The 26460-nt window shown below is 40.9% G+C and overlaps 3 protein-coding genes across 3 annotated transcripts in view; all 3 read right to left on the reverse strand.

The window, feature by feature from the left end:
- The window catches only part of trim62.1 (tripartite motif containing 62, tandem duplicate 1), a 41727-nt gene extending 38150 nt beyond the window's left edge, over positions 1-3577 (reverse strand). The window contains exons 1-2 of the mRNA XM_085777486.1: positions 2613-3577; positions 943-1498 (exon numbers count right to left, since the gene is read on the reverse strand). Coding sequence (XP_085633612.1) covers positions 943-1350 — 408 coding nt within the window. The 5' untranslated portion in view covers positions 1351-1498; positions 2613-3577. The remainder of the gene's footprint in view (positions 1-942; positions 1499-2612) is intronic.
- A 120-nt stretch (positions 3578-3697) lies between these two features.
- tnfrsf1b (tumor necrosis factor receptor superfamily, member 1B) lies at positions 3698-9963 on the reverse strand. The gene is made up of 9 exons (XM_085777487.1): positions 9791-9963; positions 8385-8493; positions 6286-6411; positions 5985-6143; positions 5517-5610; positions 5184-5434; positions 4988-5074; positions 4719-4777; positions 3698-4444 (listed from the first exon to the last, which is right to left on the reverse strand). Exons 1-9 carry the CDS (start codon positions 9839-9841, stop codon positions 3917-3919), a joined length of 1464 nt encoding a protein of 487 aa, XP_085633613.1. The 5' UTR covers positions 9842-9963; the 3' UTR covers positions 3698-3916.
- Positions 9964-12848: 2885 nt separating this feature from the next.
- On the reverse strand, positions 12849-19103 carry miip (migration and invasion inhibitory protein). The gene is made up of 9 exons (XM_085777492.1): positions 18809-19103; positions 16442-16629; positions 15762-15867; positions 15560-15671; positions 15374-15453; positions 15142-15268; positions 13472-13568; positions 13190-13309; positions 12849-13103 (listed from the first exon to the last, which is right to left on the reverse strand). Exons 1-9 carry the CDS (start codon positions 19032-19034, stop codon positions 12996-12998), a joined length of 1164 nt encoding a protein of 387 aa, XP_085633618.1. The 5' UTR covers positions 19035-19103; the 3' UTR covers positions 12849-12995.
- Between the last annotated feature and the right edge of the window lie 7357 nt (positions 19104-26460).

Genomic DNA, 26460 nt, shown 5'->3' on the forward strand with positions numbered 1-26460 from the left:
GTGCATTGAAATTCAATTAAGATCTCCTTACTAAAACAAAACACATTTATGTGGCATTTTGGGGCCAGTTTTAAAGTAGAGGAATGATGATAGGAAAGATGGAGAGAGATGAGGCATCGACATGTAACAAAGGAACTGAACTGTGGATGTTTTTCTATCCACCTTTTTCCGAACGTCAAAAACGTAAGCCGGTTTTGCTCTTCTGGTGGAATTGAATGTTTGCGTTTCCATGGTTTCAGTGGTCGCTGTACTGTACATGCAAGAATCTTTTTTTTTTCATTGAAAATCTGTAAAACGCATGGATCATCATGCCAGCTTTTAACAATGGATATCACACAAATGGACATCCATTGTTAAAAGCCAGCGTTAATAGATCCATGCTTTTACCGCAATGGGAACTGGTGGATAACTCTAAATATTTTCTATAATTCTATAGCCTAATATTTCTAACATTCAAAGACTCAAATATGTCTATCAATATGATACATTTTTCTGAAATACCGCCAAAATATATATTTGTAAGTTAAACTATCTAGGGCATACAACATAAAGACAAGTTAGGCATTTAATTTACACTTTGCCTCAGGAGGTTTGACACTGAACTGAACTCACAGATGAGTCAGGTAATGTGGGCATCAGAGAGGGAAAGGTAAATTAGATATGTCTCACTCTTCACCACCTACTGTGCCCACAGTACTCATAAGCAAAGCACAGCATCTCCAAACTGCTTCAGTGGAGATGCTCTGTGGCGGTAAAGGGACTGAGGCTGAACTGTCTGGGCAGCTCCCACAGGGTCAGTGAGTGCAACTGGCCGAATGTGGCGCAGAGCTCTGACGGGTTTTAAGAAAATGTCAGCCTCACCCTTGCTAATGAGCTGTCAGTGTGTGTGTGTGTGTGTGTGTGTGTGTGTGTGTGTGTGTGTGTGTGTGTGCCACAGCTGACCTGTATCTCCTCGTAGGCCTCGTCAATAGTGGTGACTTGGTGCTGCTCGTGCAGCGCCGGCTCGTCGCAGAAGAAGCACACCAGGCTTTTATCAGTGAGGCAGAAGAGCTTGACCTTCTCGTGGTCCTTGCAGGGATAGGAGCTCCTCTGAGCGTTTAGGATGGCGTCCAGTGGGAAGGCCGAGTAGCGCTCCACAATGTTGGACAACTTGAGGCTCGGGGAGAGGAGGGGGTCGGCGAAGGTCCTCCGGCACTCTGGGCAGTCCCGCGTCCCGTGAGGCTCCTGTCTGCTCCAATGCTCGGTGATGCACTTTCTGCAGAAGTAGTGCTCGCAGCCAAAGCTGACCGGGTCCTGGTAGATGCTGAGGCAGATGGAACAGAGGAGCTCGTCCTTCAGACAGCAAGCCATTTGCAAACGTGAAGACAGAGCGGCATCTAAGAGGGCAATGTTCTGGAGCTGAGTACTAAAGGTTTAATCTTCAGTTGAGAAGTTCACTGCCATGTGGGAATTGACTGCAAGGATGTTCAGGAATCGTTGGATTTCACCTTTATTGAGTCTGTTGAAACAAGACAAATAACAACAATATAAGATGCTATGATTTTCTTAGAAGAGAACACTTGTTCCTGACACGTGGTCTAATACATTTATAGCAGAGAAATCATTAACTAAGATTATTGTGGTTATACATTGACAAAAGAGGATCAGCCCATTCATCATTTGGTTTCAATTCACTCTTAGCCAACTAGCATTTCATACAGCCAACACAGGTAAACTATGGATTTTTAAGAACAGATGCAAAAAAACATAAACTTAATAAACAAAAAATTATAACCAATTAATTGCTAAAAAATAATTTTGCTTAGCTTATATTTTTTAATATCTGATTTTGTTTGCTTTTCCAATACAACAGATCAACTATGGCTTGAAGAAAATGCTATACCATTTCATGCATTGAGTTTACAGTGCTTTGATTTAATTTTGACCAAGCTGAGAAAATAATGAGAGGATTAGAGCATGATGCAGTTGATGCAGTCATGTTTCAGGAGCAGGCTGCTTGAGTTTTGCTTTTGAGTGTATCACTGTCATACCGACACACCAATGATGATAGGACCTTCACAATGTCACGCGATTGTGACATGCAATGAATCAAGAATGACATTAACCTCAATTTCAACTTCTCCTACTTTTGCTACATCGCTCCCCTCACTATGTGCAGGATTCGATGACTTCTACAGATGACAGTCTGCACCAATCAACAGGGGAACAGGGAAACACCTGCAGCGGTATTACCTTCGCCCCTGTCTTCCTCCTTTCCCGGTAAAGCTTCCCTTTAAATCCCCTTTCTTTCCGCAACATGAGTCTCAAACTATCTAACCTCGATATGTGACACAGCCTGGAGCAGATGTGTCTGAACTGCCTGTATCTACAGTACTTCGCTTGCGAGCTGGATTTGTAAACACAACCCGAGCAGGACCACGACACCTCCAACCACAGCGGGAGGATGAGAGGGGCACAGACACTCGCACCAAAAATGGGGGCAAAACACCAGTTGAATAAGCTACTTATTTAAAAAGATACAGTCGGGGGGAGCATATATAGGTAAAGCCATGTCACTGTGATAATTTGTACTCGAAGAAATTGAGAAAAATTGAGAAAAAGACTCAACTCACCAGCTTCAGCGCAGCAACATCAGCGGCTCCAATGCAAGTCTCTTTCAGGAAGGAGAGCAACACACAGCGGCAACAGACGGAACCAAACACACTGAACCATGGGGGGCGACGTTATTAAAGTGTATATTTACAAGATGATTGCAGGTTGTCAATGAATATGCGTACACGAAACAATACTTAGTCCTAATGTCATTTAGGAATCAAAGTAATTTGGTGAGTGGATATGAAGCATTAAAAATAAGAAATTCAAGTCGAATCCCCCCCTCAGCTTGGAATAGTTCAGACAGCCCCCCGGTTAGCATCGTTGCTTAGCCACCTTGATTCTCTTTGATTACAACAAACAAACACAGCACAACCGTTAATGACATAAACTGCGACTTGGCCCGTATGAAAAGATTAGTTAAAAAACAAGGGTAGGAACTGCCATTAAAACGGACTGTCACCGTCCACTGAAACGTGTTTGTGAGCCGAAAGTGAGAGGTTATCTTCGGCTGCAGTGTCCACCATTAACCAGCAGGTGTCAGGAGCGTCCGCAGAAAACGCCCCCGTGTTCACAGTGCAGGTGGTGGAGAGACCACCAGTGTTCACCAGCCACAAAAACTAAAATGAAATTGAACTAACTCATTGGGACACATTTGCTACATGTCATCCATCTAGACTATGACCACGGTCCTTTCCATTCTTTCCATTTTGTTTTGCAAAATACAAGCAATACAGCCATCTCTATGTAAACATTATAGCCACTGGTACTTTGTCAAATTATCATTGACAGAAACCCTGGTAGGGGCCTACAGTTAAATTTTATGGACTCTGGCAAAACTTCAGCCTCACCCTATTGCTTTCCGTTTGCTAACTGGACAATAGGCTATCATCATGACTTTTTTTTTGTCCTTGCATGGAATAGGTGGGGCTACAATGAAATACTCTCATGAAGATATGAACATTTAGATTTTAACCAAGTGACACTACATCAACAATGAGACAATATCCATATACATGCGTGCTTATCTGTATGGGGTTTCAAAGAGGCTGGAGACAATCCTAACTGTATGGTGGTGAGAGCAGGGTAGGCCTACACCCTGGACAGGTCGTCAGACTAATGAGACAATATTCACATCTTTATTTACAATATTCTGTACATATATACAAAAATATATAGTAACAGTAGCCTATAACTTTTATGTGGAAACAAAGTTTGAAGCTAGTCCTTATAAAAACAGTGAGATTGTTGTCAGTGTTGCTTAATGACAGAAAGAGAGAGAAAAAACAAAAACGAATGCATTCGTTTTCCTGCAGGTGACTCTTCAAAGACTGCAACTTTCACTGTCCTGCACTGATATTTGTGACCGTTTGCCATCTTCTTGCTGTGGGATGCTATAGGACTTTTCCTCCTCCCCAAAGGGAAGCTTACAGTCTGCTTCCGTCAAGTTTGTGGGAATAACAGATGGCATCCCGCCAGGGCCATTTCCTATGTGAAAAGTGATGTTGACATTGACATGAGGACTGGTGGTTATGGGGCTGATGATCTGTGGGCTGGTGGGCTGACAGGGGGACTGTGAAGGACCACTGGGCAGGGGTGTGACAGGTTCTGTATTGGAAACTAGAGTCATGGGCTCTGACAGAGCTGAGCATGAATTGTCAAGGGCAACAGTAGATTGCAAGGGGCCAATGGACTCCTGGCTATTGCAGCCTTCTGTTTGGGTTAAAGATTCAGTATTGTTATTGGACAGGCTGTGGTCACTGCAGGCTTCCCCGTTTCCAAGAAGACACTGTTCTTCAGGTGGGTAAACTATCATTGACGCCAGCTGAGTTTCCGGCACATAATGATTGATCTGCAATTGAAAAAATTATGAAGTTTAATTTTCATTATATTAAACCCCGGTCAGTGGTCACTCACTCAGTCCAATGCATCATAATGTCTAATGCATTCAAACACAGTTCTTCTGCAATAACATCTGCTTTCATGGTTAATAGTTAGGGATTGTGCTGCAATGTTTTCATAGGGGGAAATAACAGGACCAACAACTTTCGAAGCACCACTAAGTATAATGAGAATTAAGAATTTCTGGCAGAGACATTGTAATGGATTGTTAAAGGGCGACTCACTTTATGGCCACTCTCACAGTTTCCATTTGCATCCACTTTAGGATGAAAAGTTGCATTATCTGGGGAAAAAGGAAAAAGTCTGTATGAACATGCAGAAATAGGAAGTGAAAATGTGCCAAAAACAGTTCCTGATGAAGATGGTGACAAACGGTGGTCATGTTATATTTTAAGATTAAAGGAAGATGGAAGATAGATAAAATTTAGATACAATCATAGATTTTCCACAAAACAGAAACAGGATTAATGTCCCTGAGGCAGGATAAAGTTACCTTTCTTCCAGACACGCTTGCAAAAGCACATGAGGAGGATAAAGATGAAAAGTAAGATGGATCCAATGACTCCAGCAATGACAGCAACTAGCACACAATTAAAAACAAACACAACACAGGAAGAACAAATATTAAAATACAAATTCTACCTTTTTCTAATGGTGACTGATTAGAAAGACCAAATCTGTTACCATACCCAGATTAATGTCAGGCTCTGCTGGTGGGCTTTTTGTTGAATGGCTGGATACTTCCCATACGGGAAGCAGTGTGGAGGAGTCTGAGACTGCTAAGACTGTGCTGTTCATTGTACTTGAAGTCATGAACACAGAGCTAGTGGTGTGTGCTTCTATGTTTTTTGGGGGCCGTGTTGTCGCTACTACACCCTGAGGTTCACACACGGTGTCCGAAGTGGCGTTGCCCTCTCTCACAACAGCACTCCCATGACATCTGTAGAGACACAAAGCATGAGGTAACAAAAAAATCCACGTTTCTAACAGCTTCCTACATTATGTGAGCTTCCTAAACTCACTTGGTATGAGGCTGGCAGTGGTCAGTGTCGGAGAGTGTGTCAGAGAACGTCCCCCTGCTGCACGGTCTGCACTTCACATTTGCATTTGCTTTCCCTGAGAACAACACCCAAACATGTTGCAGTTTGATTACATTTCACCATCACATATTTGATTTTAACTTCATGATACATGTGACATTAATTACAAAGTTAAGGATAGACAGTACATGCTTCATATAGACCTTAGAGACAAGTGTAGGTGACACATTGTCCTCTTACATGAAGGATATATTGCAATTAACAGGATTTGTAGAACTATATAAAATCAAAATGATTAGTTGACTTTTGGAGTTATCATAAAGGCCCCTAAAAAGAGGATGAGTGATTCCAAAAGGTTTGTTCTTAAAAGGTAAAATAAAATATGCAATAATTACATGAATGGTAAACACAAACACATTTGATTTAAAAAAAAAAAATCAAAGGCTGTACCTCGCACAACAACTCCATATCCAGGTCTGCACTGGGTGTACTTCTTACATTCACGGCAGTATGGGTCTTCAAATCCTATCATACAGAACATCCCAGGCATGCACTTACATCTGGACGCCGTGGTCGGAGAGCACTCCTGGACTGACACCACACCGCTTTCTGGTTATATATAGAAAAACACAAGTTTTTCTCACAGAGACAGTCATGTGTTATATGGAAGAAAAAATTTCATAAATCAAACATTTTGAAAAATAAAATCAACATTCTGTCTAACATGGAGGTTTATAATGCAGCTACTAACGTGCTCTGCATTTCTCACAGGAGAAGCAGTTTGGGGCAAAGTTCCAGTTCTCCATGAACAGGCCGGGGCCACACGGCTCACACACGCTGTCAGACGTTTCAGTGCAGCTCTGTATAAGGCGCTCGCCTGCAATGATAGGTACAAGAATGAATCCAAATGTATCCATGTGAGTCAGTGCATTTTTAACACATTGTTCAACAGCATGCAGATCTTGTAATTCCATTATACATTAGAGTACTGGATTATATGTTTTATGTTTGGAGGAGTTGGAGAATATTTACTTTCATTATCAATAGCTGATGCAAGAAGTGTCATTTTTTCACTCACATGCTTGCGAGTAGTCGGGCATATTGGCTGTTTAATTTAATACACAGATTTTTACAACTTAAAGGTATCGAGATAAAACACCCACTCTAACCTCATTCAATCCGTAGAGAAATGGGACCTGACACAGTTAACTCCACAGTGAGTGGGAGTCGGCACACACGTAGAGACATATTGCTTGAGTAAATCACCTGCTTCTATGGGCCAAAACTTCACATGACGATTAGGAAAGGGTGTGGAGAATGCTTCTGAGGAAAATTCTCACTGACAACTTAAGTCTTCACAAAAGTAATTTGACACTATATGTGTTTACATTCCTGCTCTGTATGAGCTGCAGCTCATGCTGCACTGTTGGCCACACGTGACTCGCAGATGTCACAGTCAGTGATGTTCAAAGACAAAACACTCGCAGGACCACTTATCCTACAATGGTTCCTTTATTGTCAAACGTTTATTGTAGTCAAAAGATGGTAAAACAAAAACAGGCTGAATGTACATCCATGTACTTGAAAGTCAAAGACTAAATGATGCCTTTTGGATGCAGTTGAAAAGATACAATACATGTGGGTTATATTATATACTGTATATATGTGTGTGTGTGTGTGTGTGTGTGTGTGTGTGTGTGCGTGCGTGTGTGTGTGTGTGTGTGTGTGTGTGTATACACCGATCAGGCATAACATTATGACCACCTGCCTAATATTGTGTTGGTCCCTTTTGCTGCCAAATTCACAACAAACTGCGCTGCATTGTGTGTTGTGACAGCTTTCTATCAGAAGCAGCATGAACTTGTTCAGCAGTCTGAGCAACAGTAGCCGGTCTGTTGGATGAGAACACACGTGTATCAATGAGCCTGTGGCCGCTTCACCACTGTTCCTTCCTTGGACCAACATTTGATAAATCCTCCTGACCACTGCAGACCGGGAACAGCCCACAAGAGCTGCAGCTTTTCAGATGCTCTGACCCAAGTGTTATTCACTTCGCCTGCTGTGTTCATAGTGTTATGCCTGTGTATACAGTATGTGCTCTATAAAACTCACATGTTGGCACTGTCAAAACTTCAGGCGCCAGGAAATGACACAGAGGTTTTATATCTATCTCTGTCTGACTCTTTTGAAAACTCAACCTGTCAGCGTTCTTTAGAGGACCAAATATGTCTATGAGACAGTTTTCCAAACTACCTCAAATCTATTTTGGTATGTCTGCATGCTAGGCTACTGCTACTTCTTTTTACATGCTGCTTAAATACCAAGAGGCCTACTACATGAAACACCAGCTGATACATGGGTTTGTCCAACTTAGAGATAGACCAAAAAAATAAAAAATCTTGAGTGTGCAGTGCAGGCAAGGAACTTGCTTCATGCACTTTCTTTTTCCAGATGAAACAAGGCACACAATAAATGCCTGAAGCCACTGTAGTTGATATTTATTTCATTTCACACCTCCACGCCCAAGCTTTCAACAACAAAGTTTCAAGTTTCTCTGTATAACTATGTGTTAAATCTCTACAGTATGACTCAGGACTAATCAAAGGAATGTCAAGAATTAAAAATAAACGTCATTTCGTTTTGTTGGCTCCAGGAAAGGTACCAAGATTGACCACTGAGCTAATTTAGTCTTTAAATCTGCACTGAGACAGCTTTGTGTTTCGGTACAGTATGTACTGTACACTATACCCAAGCACTAATATAAGTATAGGTGTTTGTTTGTTTGTTTTTTAAATGAAACCTGCATAAATACATGAGAGATTGTGCTGTTGTTTACAGCACAGTGCTTACCAGGGCGGCATTTCTTGCAACACAGGTTAGACTCATCCTCAGGCGTGTATTCACTTGTTGGGTTGCGACAGTTTCCATCTGAGTCCACCTTATAGGGCTGAGAGCAGACCTACGGGAAAGTGAGACAATGCTTATCCTCCTCTGGTCACATAGTGGGAAACACACAAGTCTCTTTTCCCATAACCCACTGACACACATGCAGAGCCACATTAAGAGTGCTGCAGGGCGAGGGCTCGGTCATTCAGCTAAACTGACTAACCTTGAAACTACTTCTGTGAAAAATGTTTGCAGCCTGACATATGCTTTTTTTCCCTTGAAATGTACCTGCTCTGAAGTAAAACTGTGAACCTATACTTTCAACCCATCAGTGGACAGTAACTTCAAAATCATATACTGTATTTAGTCAGGGGCAAGCTGCATGGGGGAATAGAAACCTATGCAGTATGTTAATAAACACAGGCAGCCTTTGTTCTGAGTTTGTAGGAGGTGCATTTCACCACCACACATTCTCTCTCCTCTGTGTGGGACCCTGCATTATGTTTGGCCTCAGGTACTGCACATACAGGTAGAGCAAGTAGCCTACAAGAAATACAGTAACCGCAGCATCATTGTGCTGAAAAGATCCGAACACTTATCCTGTGCACAAACCTGAAACCGTCTCACCACAGTACCCACCGATGACAAGCAAAACGGAGAACATGCTGACAGCAGCAGTGTATTTCTCGTATTACAGGAAATAGAGGTGGTAACCTGGAAGTTCTCGCTTCTGAAGAACTATAATTCCCCGGTACAGTACATGGACCCCCCCTGTATACAGAGGGGGGCAGCGAGGTGGAGATAAAAGGAAGGCTCCAGGAAGGGAGAGTTTTATCAAGAGGAACAGTCTGTTTTTTCCTCTTTCTCCAAACTGCATACTTTAAATTTCTGTTTATGAGAAACGGTGCAGTGAGATCAAAAGACAACAGAGAGAGCTTCTACATCATTTCACAACTGGGCGTCCCAACAGTAAGATATTCAGTCTGAAACTGCATCAACTGCTAGACGCTCGAAACCAAGTAGCTCATAGGTTTACCACAACTACAACCAAATCTCCACAGTATGACTTTCTAATATGTCACACTGTCTACACTAGGGGGAGAGAAAAAAAAACAAAAAAAACAATTATTCTTGTGGGCTTCGGCACAGGTGACAAAGACTCTATAACAACATATTAAAATGCTTTTTCATTTCTATGGCACAAACATCATCTGACACATTGTTAAACACTGGTTTAAATGTCCCTTAATGCCTGTTACTTCACATTCCCCTGGAATTTTTCAAATAAGTGAAACATGAACTCAACCCTCGGTGCCTGATAAACACTGCAACTGCATGACAGAATGAACAACAACAGACATGAAGCCTACCTTAGCAGTCTGGGCGCTCAACAGAACCAGCAGTACAAGTATTTCCTTCATTGCTTCTTTAAAGCAAATTATTGACTGCAGACGAGACAGCTGCCAGCGTGCGTGCTCTACTGTTCATGTCTTTAAGGCGGGCCAACAGTCTGTGCAAACAGAAGCAGTTTCCTTGAACTGAGTCGAGTGTTTGGAGGAAGGAAATAAGCAGGCAGGCTTTTAGCCCACATTCACAGCTCTGATGTGAAAACCATTATGAGGTTAGCCTGAACTTAGATTGTGTCTAAGAGGCTTTCATGTTTTTTTTTAAAGAAACATTTAATGTGGCTTTTTAACACCATAGAAAATGACTCTTTAATGCCAGAGTGAAAATAGATGTTGAGATTTATTCTAAATGTAGAATACAAAATGTCTTACCTGTAATAGTACACACCTAAATCATCACCGGTGCATCCAATAGATGCAGATGTTTTCACAGGAAAAGCACAGACAGACCTTAGAGCATTAATGATGGCTCGGTTCCCTGAAGTGTTCCAGTCAACTATCCCAGTGAGCTGTAATAATAACAGAAGCGGGATTCCCAGACCGATGAGCTAAATGGGATGCAGACGCAGTCATCATCAGTAATGCCACTGAATTCACCTGTGATTCTCCTACTGTGACATTTGAAAATGTCTTCTGTCTAAAAGGCACATTATGGAAATCACCCATCTATGGTCAAAGGCTTTCAGTCTGGAAAGTCCAGTAGTCAAATTGGTGTGGTTAAAAAAATACTGTGGTACTGTATGTAGGCACAAACAGTGGTCCCATACATAAATTTTCAAAATGTAAAGTCCCAACACTATGAATAATGACCGCCTCAAGAAATGATCATAGTAAAAATTAGATATACTGTAAGTGTAAAACAGAAATGCCCCCCAGAAGAGGAAGTGGAAACACTGAGGATTTTCTCTTCTTGTTTATAAACAGACAGGTTCAGATACAGTAGGAGTGCAACGTTGACGTATTGTTTTAGATATCACAGTGTGAGAACATCAACCTATTTCAAAAACTACAGTATATATATTGTTATTTTTTGGTGGCATGTGTGTTTGGTTCAATCAATAGGATAGTCAGAGAGAGAAATGGGGAGACAGAGAGGGGGGATGACGCGCAGCAAGGGGCCACTGGGGCGCTCGAACCGGGGCTGGCAGCAGCGAGGACTAACAGCTTCTACTGTATATATGAGGCGTCTGCTCAACCCAGTGAGAACGACGCCCCGACCATAACCTACTGTATTTTACTGTAGATAGGAAGATTGACTCATGCAGCTGGAGCTGTGACTGTGTACTGTAGCTCAAAGTTACATTAGTGATTAAAAACACGTCTTAATCAGGCTAAACTCAAGAGATGAGACACTAAAGCTTTTGTGATCAGTTAAATGTCCATGTGGTTCGTATGCTCCTGCGTGAGGTGCTGACATTTCACTATAAAGTTTCCCCTCCCACATCCTCACCATCTCGCTGGTACTCATGCACGACAGTAGCAGCCCTTTTGTTCATTATGCTTTGATATGTTTACGTGTCAATCTCGAGCAACTTTGAGTCAGGGCTTCAATGTTGAACTGGGTCTGCTGCTACAGTATAAAACGTGACCTCTGCCTTTTTTTCTTTATAAGGTTTAACCTACTTTCATGTGTTTCATGTGCTGCTTCAGCCTTACTGTACTTTACTGCTGAGTAATTGTTAAAAGCCATCTCAGTTGTTAACATTTTTTCGAGGCAGACTTGCAACTTGACTCAAGTCAGGTATGAACACACAGTACTGTCTGCGTTTATTTTTTTCAATCAGTGGCGGTATCAGTAGTATTACGCAATAATGATTGAATTTTATCACACTCAGTCAGTTTCAAATCCTGTTTATTTAAATGAATGCTTGGAGGATGGAGTACATGTAACTTTTTTTCAGCAAAGCTCGGAAAAATTGTTGGTTCATGAACTGAGGACCATTCACCTTGTAGATTCAATGAAAGCATTGTTCTTCTAGAAAACCCATGTAAGCACTAGATCAGCATCTGATCAAAGCCAAGAGATTTTATCAGCAGAGATCTGTCGGTAAGATACCCGAGTTAGAAGCCAACGTGCAACGCAGCAACTTTTGAATCAAACTGTATGCCTCATGAAAAACGAACAGATAAAAAAGATCATCTTCGACACGAGGATCTAAGGATATGAAATGGGTTTCATCACTTCCTTTTGCAACTGTTGTGGTGAAAATCAAACAAAGTGTCACAAAGCCTCAATTTACACAAAGCCTCACTCTGATACCACAGAATTCAAACTTTACCATAACTTTCAGCAGGTAGGCAACGATACACAGAAAACAGAAAGTACTGTAACTTCAACTCACAGCAGGACACAGGGAACTCAACATGAGTCATGATATAAAATTCAATCAAAGGAAGGAAAGGAAATCAAACATTCTTTTACTTTGGCATCATTCCATTTATTACTTTTGTTGATTTTATTACAGACGTCCTGCTATCTAAATCTCTTCAAATACATTAGCATACAGCATGAACTGGAAAATGTAGTCATAAGTGGGGTAGCTACAGTATAGGTGGTTGTGGTTTCCTGTGCAATGTAACATTGTACATACTGCCCTTGTTTCACAGTTCCACACTGAGGAAGTGCTAGAGGAAGTAAAAAACAGAAGTATGCATGAGCCTGGGAGCCAAAATAAAAAAAAAAAGACGGGAAAGCGATGATAAAGAAAGAAGTACTGCTGAGCAACTAGGATCCAAATGACTCCCCTAATGTTGTGAAATTTACAAGGCGGACTCAAATTTAACCCTACAGCTATACATCTTCACGTGTCAAATATCTTCCTTCTCCATTGTGGTGCAATGTTATAATCTCTTGCTTCACATCCACAATGTGGCTGCTGACAGTCACATGTGGATCCTAAAACTGCTCAGACGAATGAAGAACTAAAATCAACCGCTGCCAATATAAAACATTCTGCTCTATCACATGCTTCTATTCACATTATGTACAAATAAATAGACAGGAAACAACCTCATAACAACATTTCCATTGTCTTAAAAACAAATGATTTCATATTCAGGTTGAATACACTGTCAGGCACACATTGTTAAAAATTAACATTGAGAATCATTTTGGGTGGTGTCTAAGGGCTCACAGGAACTACAGGGATCACTTAAAACTAGACTTTGATTACTGCTTCTGAGTATATTTTTGGGAAGAGAAGTGTTGGAAATTGTGGCGAGCCAAGCGTGACACGTTTGCAATGTGGTGACGAGAGACTTTGGGCACAGAGAGATCCTGAAAAATAACAAAACAGTCATTTGAAACTGTTGTACTGTTATAATTGTACTTTGTGATACATTTGTAAGGCTGCAGCGTCTCACCTCCAGCTCCTTGTTCTGGGACTCTGTGGAGCTTTTTGTGTTCAAACTGCTCCGCAGGTCGAGGGTGCTGGGCGGCGGCACAGTGCTCTGACTTGTGTGCGACCAGCCAGAGAGACAGTGCTGGAAGAGAGTGAGGAGATCCAAGATGAAACGAAGACTGTGAAACACCGATAACACGTGTGCAAGGTCAAGAAGTGTGCAGCAAGTCTAAATGGCATGGATGGCTAGCTGACAAACAAAAATCACCATGCATTCAGTTCTCTCCACTGAATGCTCACTCACCGATGGTAATCCCAAACTATCAGAGGGGTCGAAGCTGCATCGACGATGAGCTTTGTACTTGTGAGGCGGCAAGAGGGTGGAGCGAGGGATGCTGACCCTTATGGGGAAAAAAAGGAAAGAAGAAGGGTAAGTTTGTTTTAAACTCAATAATAGCTGTAGAAACTGTCGAACACACAGCCTTGGTACAGTTTGCCCATCAACCTACATTCATTATGCCACAATGAAAAAGTGAACATGTATTTTTTATTTTTTGCAAATTCATATGAAAGAATCTAAAACTAGAATCCTTCATTTGCAAAAGACTGTTCAGCTCCTGCATCCTGTTTGTTTTAAAGGGATAGTTCAACATTTTGGCAAACTGGCCCACTGCAGTAATCCCTATAGTTTTAGGAGCAGGTTTGTTGCCTTTAATCGTCGGTGCAAGCTATTTTTACAATGGCGGAGCAGAGCCGCGAGCTGCTCAGCTAACACAATGGAGGCACACAGTACTTTGCCTTTCCCTCATCAAGCTCATCAAATACACAATCCAACAACTCCAAAACGCTCTCGTGGACAAGTTGTGACCTGCATATTCACAGGGATTATGGCAATGGGCCAATTTGCAAAAATGTCCCTTTAATTATAGTTGAGCAGAGCTGGATTGGAGTTTACCTGTGGCACTGCTTGGAAGTCAGAACAAAAACCAAGCCATGAAGTCCACTATACACTTTGTAGACATCAACAACATTTTGTGGCGAGACATAGATCAGCTGCAGGGTATAAAACTGTTGCTGAAGTTCAGTGGCTACAGTGATTGTGCTATGGAAGAAGTTCAGTACTATCTGCACTCAAACTAAAGGGCCTTTAGTCAGTGAGCCTCCGAGGTCTGAGGGGATGACCATCTCAGCAGCTCCTACTGTACGTAAATGAGGCTTTGTCCATCACCTGGCTGCTACCATGCAGCCTGCAGCAGAGTGACACTGGGATGACAGTTCACCTTTCAACACGACAACTGCCCAAAGCATACATCTAATGCTGGAGTAGCTTTCTTTCTTGAGTCGTGCAGCCAAAGCCCAGAGTTAAATTCTACAGAAGACCTGTAGGGAAGAGCTGAAGATGGCAGTTGACACTTGCTTCATATCTGACAGGCACTGAGAAAGTGTGCAACGGTGAATAGGATAACTGCCTAGATCCCACTGTGCAGAATCTGTAGAGACTTACTTGGGAAGACTTAAAGTTGCAATGGCTGCCAGAGGGGGTTTCTACAAACTACTGAAATGAGTGGCTGAATACTTTGGTAAACGAGATTTCCACGCATGCGATTGCAAATGTTTTTAAGAACATGTTTTCACTTTATGTCACAGTGGGTGATGGAATAGAGATTGATAAGCAAAGACAACAATCACATCTTTGATACAATCAAATGTGTACAAACAGAAGCGCTCTTATATCCTTCCTGGCACCACTGTGCAAGTAAACAGAGGAACCGGATGTTTTAGACTGCAACATATAAACTTAGAAAAATTACATGGTACAAATATGCACCATGGCCTTTTATATTCATCTAGTGGGGAAACTGAAATCAAATTATTATATTTAAATTTTGTCTTTTAGCTGATACCAATTAAGTTTTTTGTGTGTGTAACATAAAACATAACTGGTCATAACATGGCGTCACTGTCATGTATTACCGGATCAGAGCTGGCTCAGCTGAAGTGTGAGGGTGGGTAGACTTGTGCTTTTTACACACAGGACAGTGCTCCTCAGAGTGAAGTGGGACTGGGAACAGTCTGCTGTTTATCCTGTAGGAGAACGTACCTGGAGGAGAGGAGGAGAAAAAACAAGAGTTCCTTCAGCTGTCACGAAAAGAAAGATGAGATTCCTGAGTAGTGGTATTGAAACTGGTGAAGCAAACCCTCTTACACTGATGAGTGTCTGTGTCAGTTTCTGGTTTGTCCTTGTCTGTGCGCAGTGGCAGGCCTGAATGGTTCTCCTCAGAAAATCTATGAAGGGAATTCATCAAGAGTGACTTAATGAAGCCGTAATCAATCACAGGTAAACTTGACTCGCACAATCATTTGCAGGCGCAATGAGGTGAGAATCACTCACTCTGCCTGTGAGCTGTGGACACACTCATCCTTATGGAGGGATCGAAACATGCGCAGGTCATTGAAGAAATCGTCGGAGCGCTCGATCGAGGAGTCCTCAGAATCCAGGACACCTTAGAGAAAAAAATAAACATCACTTTTTAGGGAAACATTTGGCAATTATGCATTTGAACAAGACATAAAAAGAAAACGATAAGGAGTACCTGCGATCCAGTCGTATCCAAGTAAAGGCTGCACACGATGCCTGTCGCATGAAGGCATCTCTTCACATTCATCAGTCTGAAATGTGACACGACTCTGCGCCTCCTTCTTAAGAAACAAATTGTGAGGAGAATCATTAAAACATCATTTTTTGATACAGTCACTTTTTAGTGGCTTGGTAGAGATTGAACACTTAAAGCGTCATACATATAAAATATTTAATATGCCCCTGCACATATGTTGTTCAAAGGAAGTGTTCACTGTGCTGTAAAATTGAAGTTCACACAAAAACAATCAATTTGTGCCTCCTCACAAACTCTTCAGAGTGATTAGTTTAATTGATTCGGCTTCGTAGCAGTTGAAGTGTTTGCACTTATTGGTTCCAGAAAGTCTAATATCGATTTTATCTCCTTTTCTTTGTTAGTTAAACACGCCGCTGATAGTGCTCTGATAAATGACAACTATGTGTGAGTGACAGGAAGCGTTTCAACAATATAAACCTAACAGATGACATAAGCATTACACATGTGGAAATGCACTGCAACTAGTCGGCTTCAGGGAAATCTAATTATATAAGGGGAGATGTTGATCAGTGACAATTGATTAACATTTCACACTTCTTTGAAGGTGTGAACAGAAAGCAGTGAAGTGGAGCAGATCATCCTCTCATTGCTCTGCTTACCTGTTCTTTATTGTGATTCACTAAACAGGACTTGTTGCTGAGTGGCCTTGTGTCCTGTAGTCTGTCCTGAAGATGTCTGTCACTGTTTTTGAAAATGTCCGATGAGTCTGTGCATCGAGAAGTCCCCCATCTATGATTGGATGTCAAAAGTGACGTGTGTGCGATGCCCGTTTGTCTCTCACATGGATCTGATGGAGACACAGAGGAATGAAATTTGCCTTTCCGTGACTAAAGACATTGTTTTCCATTCATCATTTGCACACCACAGGATGCAAAAATGTCAGGTCAATAACACCACATGACTGTGCTGATGACTAACATGTAGTAAATTGTGTCTAACTTGATCCAAAAAAAAAGATTTTGCAGAGAAGCAGGGTAAGTTGAGCATAGGTGCAAGTTGAGCCACCCCTTGTTGCTAGGAAACCATGAGAAAAATTGAGCACATGACCAGAGCCAGTCTCTGACATGACCAAAGGCGTGAAGTCTTTGAAGGTAAGAACAGAGACATTCTATATTGTAGAAGGACTTTGGTAAGAACCGCATGAGTTAAGTGGTTTGAAACATTTCTCACACTCAACAGTGAATTTAGTCGATCACATAGTACGTTTCATGAGAATTGTGTTTAGACCAAAAGAGATCATTATACGTTTGTTTTATACATCAGTTGTTGCAACCTACTGTATCTATGAGCTACAACATGAGGTAGTAAACCGAGCATGAATGTGTACCATTTTAGCTGTGGGGACTACTACTACTAATAATAATAATACATTTTATTTGTAGTGCACTTTATACTGAGCAAACAATCTCAATATACACAATAAGGTCAATATGGTAGCTGTGGGGTAAGATGAGCCACCTGCTTTAATACACTTGTCTGTATATGCCTTAATTAGATTCTGGATGTTTATGATTTCAGTAAGTTCCTGAGAAGAGGCAAACTTTATTTTCAAAGAGAAAGATTAGGTATTCTTCCCAAGATGTGATGTCATTGCAAAACTCCCCCAAATCTTACTGAGTTGGTGGCTCGGCAGTAGGTTCCTGCAGTTTGTGTTCCCCCTTGTTTATAGGGATGCACAACATCCTGAAATATATGCAGAAACAAAACTATAATTGTCTTGATGTAGTGATCCTGAATATGAAAAGTGGCTCAACTTACCACGGTCTCCCCTTGTACCTGACGAGCTACTAATTACAGACCCCAGAGCCTTAACCGCGTTTGTAAACCCTGACTAATACCTCCAAGGTTTGCGTTTAATGTGGTGAATGTGGGTTAGCTCAAGCATGACCAAACAGGTCAATAGCGACCCAGTCAGGTGCAGAGATTTCAAACATGACTTGATGCTGGATTAGCACTTCCTGGACGACGACACACATCGTGTGTTGTAGCTGACTCGGCTCATAAATGCAGACTTCTCTTTACAGTTTTTCTCATTTTACAAGTAGGAAGCACTTTTACAGTATTGTACACTACAGTAATAATGGTTGATGCAGTACATGTACTGTACATTACTGTAATTTTACTCTGCATCACATAGGATTACAAGACAACCTAGAGGTGGAAGAGACTGAGCCCTTTTTACTCTGCTACAAGAACAAGACTTTGTGCAGTGGTGATTACAAACAATGGCATAAGGTTGAAAGAGATACAATGTAAGGATGACATTACTGTATCTTTGGGAATATTGAATCTGTTTCAATTGCTACAGTTGACAGAGTGATGTAGATGAAAATGTGACTGGAACATCTGGATGTGCAGGAATGATTTACAGTACTCTGTAGGTTCAGTTACTATATGTACTGCAACATACGTAAAGTTGTACCCAAAGAGTGTTTCTTATGTTTGTTAGTGTATTTTTCCTTTGCACAATGCTGTGAACAAATCAGAATTATATGCAGTAGAAATGTGAAACATACATATTCAGTATCTCCACTAAATACAGTAATGTGTAACTTTACTGTAGTTTTCACATGGCTGTACAAGTAGTGTATAGTGCTGTCTTGAGCATTTTCAGGTAGTATCATCACTTTTTGCATTGGAAAACACTTAGAGAATAAAGTGTCCTAATGAAAACATGACAAAGCCATTTGACTATCTTGTTCATAAACAATGGTGTCAAGACTTCTCATTTTGACGACACTGACAGTTTCATTGACATGAGTACTTGCTTTTGAGGGATGGACAATCCATTTTGAGCAAGTGACGCGCTTTTGCAGGTCATCCACTAGGTTTTGCAGTTTGTGATAATTATTCTGAGAAATGCACTAACTGTTGTGCAAATGTTAAGAGTGATGTGAGAAAAGCACCAAAGCGATTGAGAAAAACTGTAACATTCAAAGTCGGTGTGCACATTTTCATTAGCCTACCCGCAAATCTCACGGTGAGTTTGGAGAGGGCAGAGCGGCGGTCTCCACCGGTGCGTGTAACTATTTCCTCGGTCTGTGTCCTCTCCTCTGCCTCGTCCTCTCTCTCCCTCTTGCGGCCCTGACTGCAGCTGCCCACACTCTCCAGTTTCTCTCTCTGCCGCTTCAGTCGCGTCAGTAAATCTTTATTTTGCTCTCGTAAAACGTCCAACTGCTCTGTGGAGGACATTTTTAAAGTTTAAAGTTTAGTGTTTATAATCACATCCGCCTGACGACGGCAACAGCAAACTCCTTTTGTGAATTAAATTGGGCTCCATAACAACGCGTTGCCAGGGATGATCTGATTGGCTGTGAACGATCTACACGTCACACGTTGTAACCGTCCGGAGGTTTCTCTTAAAGTGACAGACACACGTTTCATTTAAGCCTCAGTACATGATGCTGAACAACAGAGGGCGTCATTTACTCAATTAGCACTGCGCATGCAGCACAGGGTAGATAGATACTGTAGATAGATAGATAGATAGATAGATAGATAGATAGATAGATAGATAGATAGATAGATAGATAGATAGATAGATAGATAGATAGATAGATAGATAGATAGATAGATAGATAGATAGATAGATAGATAGATAGATAGATAGATAGATAGATAGATCGATCTTCAGTTTCATATACTGAAATAATCAAAATTATTTTGATCCTGATATATTAATATATATTAATTTTATCCTTACCAGTGTCTACATGTGTAAACAGCATTCAAATGTTGTGGCTGGTCATAATGGAGAAAATTGATATCTTCTAAATCATAATTCAGATGCTGATTTCACATTGAATATGAATCTAAATATTGATAAGTAAAACGTTTGGTAAAATAATTTTCTCTGAAATATAGTATTCAGGATCAAACAGAGCAACTGCTGTTATCGTTATGTAATATATTTTTCATACACATTAGAGTTTGTATGGACTTTTTGGACAATGCTGCATGAATTTATGTCTTATGAGGGATTTACTTAAACACAAATCAAAGAACTTGACCAAACTGATCTAAACTAATTATGAAATCCAACAAAATGAATACATGTAAATACAGTATTATCAGCTAAACCTCAAGTAACTAATAAGAATAACAATAGTCTGTTGACGACATAGCAACCTTTCAACGCCTATCTGAAGCTAAACAGCACCACTGCTGCTCCAGACAGAACAGGGACAAAATGCTCCCCAGAAAACCATATTAGGTAGAAAGAAGGAATAAACGTCAGGGCAAGCTGGGAGGAAAAGAAGAAACTCCCACGGGGACAGCTGGAAGAGGTGCCTGGACAAAATGATAAAACCTGCAGTAACAAGGAAGTATGAGGTCTCAAGTCCAGGAGGTTTACATCGACCAGCTTTACACCATTCAAGCTCCTTTTTTCATTTTGGGCTATGAGAGAGAGAGGCATATGGGAGCCTACATATAAATGATTTGCAACACGATCTACAGCATGTAGAAACAGACTTCATACCATCTGTGAAGCACTGAGAGTCAATGTAGCTATAATTTCACATTACTGGAAAGATACTAGGCCTATGTCTGACATCTTCCTTGTCAGACAGAGGAGTCACAGCTCTTTTGAGATGGAGCTTCAACTCCAGGTACTTACAAGTTGTTTCCTTTTTTAATTGCAGTTTTCTTTGAAGTGTCTCTATTTGAACTGTTTGTTAGGTTGAGGTGTTTAATGCATGTTACAGCAATCTGCACATTCTGGAGATGTTGCTGCTGTGAGCTGAATGTATTTGATCAGCAGAGATAACCATCATTTATTTAGTTAGAACATGTTGATTGACAACATGCTGATTTTCTTCCCACTGTATCAACACTATGTGCTTGTAAAAGTGTTGATAATAGTGTGGCTTGATGACATTAGTATATTTATATTAAACCTGTCCATCCATGATCGCACTAATGACAGTGTTGCAGGTGGTGCAGGGTCACAACCATAATCACATGCCTGATGCCCCGTGGAGCAAATGGCGTGGAACTGCGTGGGCAAGCTGCTGTTCACTATTCTAGTCACGGCTCGTCTGCACTGAGAGCTGTCCAGGCCAGTCCAGTATGATTAGCTGACCACAGTAGTGTGGAGTTGCACCCCATTATCATTAAACGGTGCCAGTCATGAAGTCATATACTCCTCCCTGTCTCTCTAATTACACCCCTACTGTTGGGCTCCAAGCAATTACTGCCTGCTGCCAGAGCGCTTCGTTGTTCATTAGACACAGATAACGGACACATCAACAACAAAAACAAAAGAAAAGGAGTAATTCTTGATTTATCTGCAAAACAACATACAGTATATATGTATATGACCTGATGTCATAATTTTAAGTAAACTAAAAGGTGCATTTTGGGAGAGAGGTGGTCATTATGTTGTAAAATGGATCCCTTAACTGTGAAACCTCAGGCAGCTGAACCTCGACTCAATGGGATTGATGGTGTTGTGTTGTTTTTGGCTTAGGGCAAATGTGTCCTACTGCATGATCTGATATCACCAAGTAATTAGCAGCCAAGGAGCGCTGTGATAACCAACTGGTTAGGTTTAGGGTTAGGGTTAGTCCTGGACTGTTGTTTACTTGGTGATATCAGATTGTGCGTGTCCTACTCTCTTCCTACTGTCTTGTTTGAATCATGGCAGAGTTTTTGTGATCTCCTACACTGTTTAATAGTTGATCAGTTCATATATTGAACAATATTCAAGATATTTTGTAGTAACCAATTGGTTATACAATATTAAAATATACTATAATCATTAATATTCTTCAAGAGTATAGATTATTGTTATTAATCTGTTAAAGGTCCAGTGTGTAAAATGAGGGGAAAACAGTGACATCTAGCAGTCCGATTCTATTATTTATCTGAACGTGAAACTCTTGAAACGTGCTCTCTGGTTGGCTGGATTTTCCATTCCATACAAACATGGTGGCGCAAGATGGTGACACTCTCTAAGCAGGACCCTTGCTATATATAGCCTATATATAAAAGAAGAATTATAAGGCTATGAAAACCAAACAGATTTTATTTTATAGCGATTATACACTTATACTAATATATTCATTGGTAGTAGGCTATATTCAGATTTTGCCAATACACCTTGACAAATATTACACACTGGACCTTTAATATGAAGGACGTTATATAATGTAATTACACAATCATTTATGGGCGTCAGCTTCTCCAGACATGATTTAAGACATGAAAACAATAACTTTCAATCATAGTTTGTGGTTTATATGTCTTTTCCAGGAAAAAGTTCAAATTTCCTGTTCTGTTCTTTCTCACTGCCTCCCATATTAACCTCGTTGGTTTTCAAACTACTGTACTGGACACAAGATGTCCTTTACTTCAACTGAGCTGAAGAGTCATTTTCAGAGGACCGTATGTGCACTGGAGATTTTAAGCTTTCACATTACTCATGTCACAGAACACTCAGATTCCACCGTCCTCTTCGGCAGATAAATGAGCGAATGTGTGAGCCGTCTGGTGTCAAACTCTGTGCATACATCATTATGCACAGAAAAGACCAAACATCAAAGTGAAAAGACAGGACATGAAACCTGGATTCCCACCATCTCCGATACAATCACCAGTCCAATATTTGTGATTACACAGGGTGTCCAAAATGTCTGATACAACACTGGGTAATGTTCAATACAAGGGATTCCAGAGATGTTTAAAGCAGGTCGTTGCTTTCCCTAAATTCATAGAAAGACACATTAAAACTGAGCGTTAGGAACAATTAATGGCTCAGAGAAAAACAATACATGGAACTGTAAACAAGTCTAATTCTCTATCAGCTGATCAAACAGCTGCTGAGAATCTGATGGGGTGTTGTATCAAATGACATCAAAGCCATTCGAAATCATTGTCTCAGTTGGGATTATCAGCCGTGGCACAGTGTTTCTGTGTTTTTCCTCATTAGACAATGGTACTTATTCAGCTGAGCTATCACCACCACTGCAGAGCAAAGAGGAAAAAACATGTGAATTGTGAGAAAAAGCTGTGAAATTATACTTACCCTGGGCTATTGGTTTTTTTTTAACCTCAGGACAACCCACTGTTTCAAACAATCAGTCTTTGAGTAAATGTGGTTTTAAAGAAAAATGCAATGCGATTGATTATGTATGTTATGTGTGAAAATAAAGTCTGACCTAACTTGTTAATTAAAACATAATTTAAGAACATATCTTGAGTTAAGCAATTGTCTAAAGGAACCAGATTGCGGTTACACAAACAAAACTTGGGATCACCACATGTCCCGCTGCTTGCAGCTATTTCTGCTTTTTATAAACTCTGATCTGAAAAGTCTTTCTCCACTCCCCAGCTGCAGAGTGGCTGTCATCACAGTGACACTATGAGAAGGCAATAGAAAATAACCCACAGCCAAGATAAATGCACTCACGCTGCGTGCGTGAGTGTGCTCTGTCAAAAAGCATGAGCCATTTTGTCCTTTTCATCAGCGGCAACATCTCCCAACAAGCTCGTAATATTTTCCTGGAGGCGGGCATCTTCAAATAAATGCTAGTTATAGGTGAGATTGTGACAAAGCACAACGAGATGAGGTCAAGGAGTCAAGGGATCTGATGGAGAGAAAGAGGGTGTGACAGGAGGAGGAGGAGGGGGGGGGGGGGGGGTGACCAACAGGATTGGTGAGGGAAGTGGTTTTCGCTGATAAAGAAAGGGAAAGGGTCGATTGTCCCCATCGCTGCTGCGATAGTGGAGGATGCTATTAAGATAAGGAGGATTAGACCTGCCACAGTGCTGTCCTACTGCTGCAACCTGCGGGACAGAGACTGGACAGGAGAAGACCTCAGCCTGGGGGGGGTTGTTGTCACTTCGCCTTTCATACACCAGACAGAATGATGCAGTCATGTCCATCTGATGGTTTAATATGAAATGGTTTGAGTTATCCAGGCAGCGTTTTTCACCACCAGGCTTGAAGGTCCTTGATAAGGAGCAACAACACACAATGAAAATACTACACTACAAGTAACTGCCCTGCAAAATAACCAGTCACTTAAAGATACATGAAGTTGGAATATTTACAACATTTACACAAAGTTTTAAATGTCCAGTGCAGGAAAAAAAATCATATTTTATAGTTACTATATTATATATTATATCATTTGATAGTTACGGTATTACAGATGTGTTCATGTGTAAGCATCATGTTTAGCAGCATGGACTGGTGGGTGGTTTGATGTGTACTGTAACAGTGCATTACATGTTAGGAGCTCATCATACAGGTTGTGTTTAAACTAGAGATATACTGTAAAATTTAGCTGCTAAATGAAGATAGAAGAAGCAGAGCACTGTATATACTGTAGCAGAGTATGCTGTCTACATCTAAATCTAAAGCACATCTAATGCTTTATGGAGGTTGAGGACCGACACCGCTGTTCATACAGTTTGATTCTTACTTCCAGAGTTTTCTTTATTTTACTATCTCTTCCAAACCAAGAAGAATAAACGGTCTTGGACTCAAGTGTTCCTCCTTTTTTTCTTTTTTTTTTTAATATTCTCTGATTATTTTTTGTGCAGTCTGTTTCACAAAATAAAGTGAAGGATAAACTATTTGTTGTTATTGGTGCCTCTGGTAGAATAATATAAACAGGTCATAGTAGGACAGAGCAATATCATGCTGTGGCCCATCTGAAATACACCTTTTTGTACTGTTGCAGTGGCACCAAGTCACACACACACACTCGCACACACGCGCAGTGCACAGAACAAATCTGTTTGGAGAGAGAGAGGGACACTAATACACACTTAACATTTCCCGTAAAGCAGCCCCTGCATAAGAAGATTACCCTTTCTTTTTAAACAGCCTCTGTTTTTTCCTTCTTTTCAAAGAATTTATCTCCGAGGCAGTTATGCTTGGCCACGCTTGGGTTTTGCCTGGGAATGACTGAGGAGAGGAGACTCCAGCGAACAGTGATGCTTAACAATCATGCTCCGGCCACCCGTGTTTCTCCTTATCACACCTGGAAGCGGTGATCGAATGGATGCTGATTTATGGGTCTTAGGGGACAGAGACCATGAGGTTTGCCTCAGGTTTGGTTCGCTGAATTAGTCAGCAGTGGGACCTCATTTTGGGGCTTTTATGTCACCGCTGTGCCTAATGGCCTGTGTGTGTGTGTGCCTGCACTAAGGCCTCTTAAGCACAAGCAGTAAATCAACAGAGGAGGAACATACCAGTTAATCACAGCCTTTGTTTCTGGCTGAGGGAAGACAATGAATCTAACTGACTGCCACCCAGTTGACAGTGAGTGCATAAAGACGATTTAACGGCATCATGTCAGACAGACGGACTGCCTCTGCACCCACCTGTGTCTGACAAGAATCAATGCCACTATTTCCTTGGGTCTGAATCTGGCTCTTATTGAAGCTTCCGTATATAACAGAAGGAGGGACAAGTATAAGATAGTATCACCTCATCATACAGCCACAATAATAAAAAAAAGAAGCTTGTCACTCAAAAAAGGTTTAAAACATTGCAATTAAAAAACTCAAATATTCTGGGCTGGTTAAGCTCGTGCCGACTGACGGCCTAATCCGACAGTATTTAACACGAGACATAATTAACAGGAAGAGGAGAATGTAAAGCGGTGATTACTGCTATTGTCAAAACCGCAAGTGCTAAAATACTGTAGTTGTTTCAGGGAAAACTAAAAACAATAGAAGGATCTACCACTGAGACAAAAAAGAACATGCTGTTTTCTTATCTAGTCTGTCTGTTGAAGCCACAGAAAAGAACATTATCATTTCAGTCCACATCCCAACCTGTAATTTTACATCATATTTTGTTTTGAGAAGGTTTCTGCCAAAGTATATAAAACTGCCACCCTGTAACAGCAACAACAGCAGCAGCCGTCTCCCCTTCTTTTTCCTGCCACCGGCTTTTAGCGAAGTTGAGCATCCTTCTCTATCCAATACGTACAGTAACATTCATCAACAGTGGCCTAATTAAAAAGCTTTCAAGCTTGTTTTTCAGATGCACTAATCACTGAGACAGTTCAGTATTTGTTTAGGGCCTGTGTGAGAACAAACATACACTGCTTTACACAGAATAAATCTCTGATAATCAAATTTGAGGTTGTCTACTTTGACATAATTAGTCTCACGATTGCAAAAGCCGAGGATATGGTCTGCACTCGACTCAAGCATATAACATGCAACATCCAGACGGGAGACTGCAGTGGGATGTTAGAAAACAGCTTGGTTGAAAGTTGGTCAGGATCAGAGCAAAAAGGTTGTGACTCCTGGAAATGAGACAAACATCTCACTCACAGAAATAGAGAATAGAAGAAAAGTGGATAAATGGAAACGCTATCTACCCTCTAAAAGCACTGCCAGTCATCTACTTTGAATGAAAGCTCTTATTATCAGAAATACATTACAAAACAGATGCCCTTCTGTAAATACAAAGATAACGTAACCGTCTTTAAAGATATTCAGAAATAGAAAAAAAATATTACTTTCATTCTGTGGCTCTTTGCAGCGGTCATATGGGTAGATATGATTGCAGTGATCTCATAGTTCGGAGGCAAAAAATGATGATTTAATGCACTTATGGCTGATTACATGTTTTCTTTTGGCCTCTCCTGAT

This window comes from Trachurus japonicus, chromosome 5 (assembly GCF_045865225.1).
Source record: "Trachurus japonicus isolate A0001 chromosome 5, Traja_1.0".
In the NCBI taxonomy this organism is placed as follows: Eukaryota; Metazoa; Chordata; class Actinopteri; order Carangiformes; family Carangidae; genus Trachurus; species Trachurus japonicus.

Coding starts and splice junctions, on each gene's coding strand:
- miip (XM_085777492.1), bottom strand. CDS start 19,034: ATGTCCTCCACAGAGCAGTTGGACGTTTTACGAGAGCAAAATAAAGAT. Junction 15,672..15,761: donor TGGATACGACTGGATCGCAG/GTACTCCTTATC, acceptor TTTTTCTCTAAG/GTGTCCTGGATTCTGAGGAC. Junction 15,269..15,373: donor TGACACAGACACTCATCAGT/GTAAGAGGGTTT, acceptor CCTCTCCTCCAG/GTACGTTCTCCTACAGGATA.
- tnfrsf1b (XM_085777487.1), bottom strand. CDS start 9,841: ATGAAGGAAATACTTGTACTGCTGGTTCTGTTGAGCGCCCAGACTGCT. Junction 6,144..6,285: donor CTGTGAGAAATGCAGAGCAC/GTTAGTAGCTGC, acceptor ATATATAACCAG/AAAGCGGTGTGGTGTCAGTC. Junction 5,075..5,183: donor AGAGCCTGACATTAATCTGG/GTATGGTAACAG, acceptor ATTGTGTGCTAG/TTGCTGTCATTGCTGGAGTC.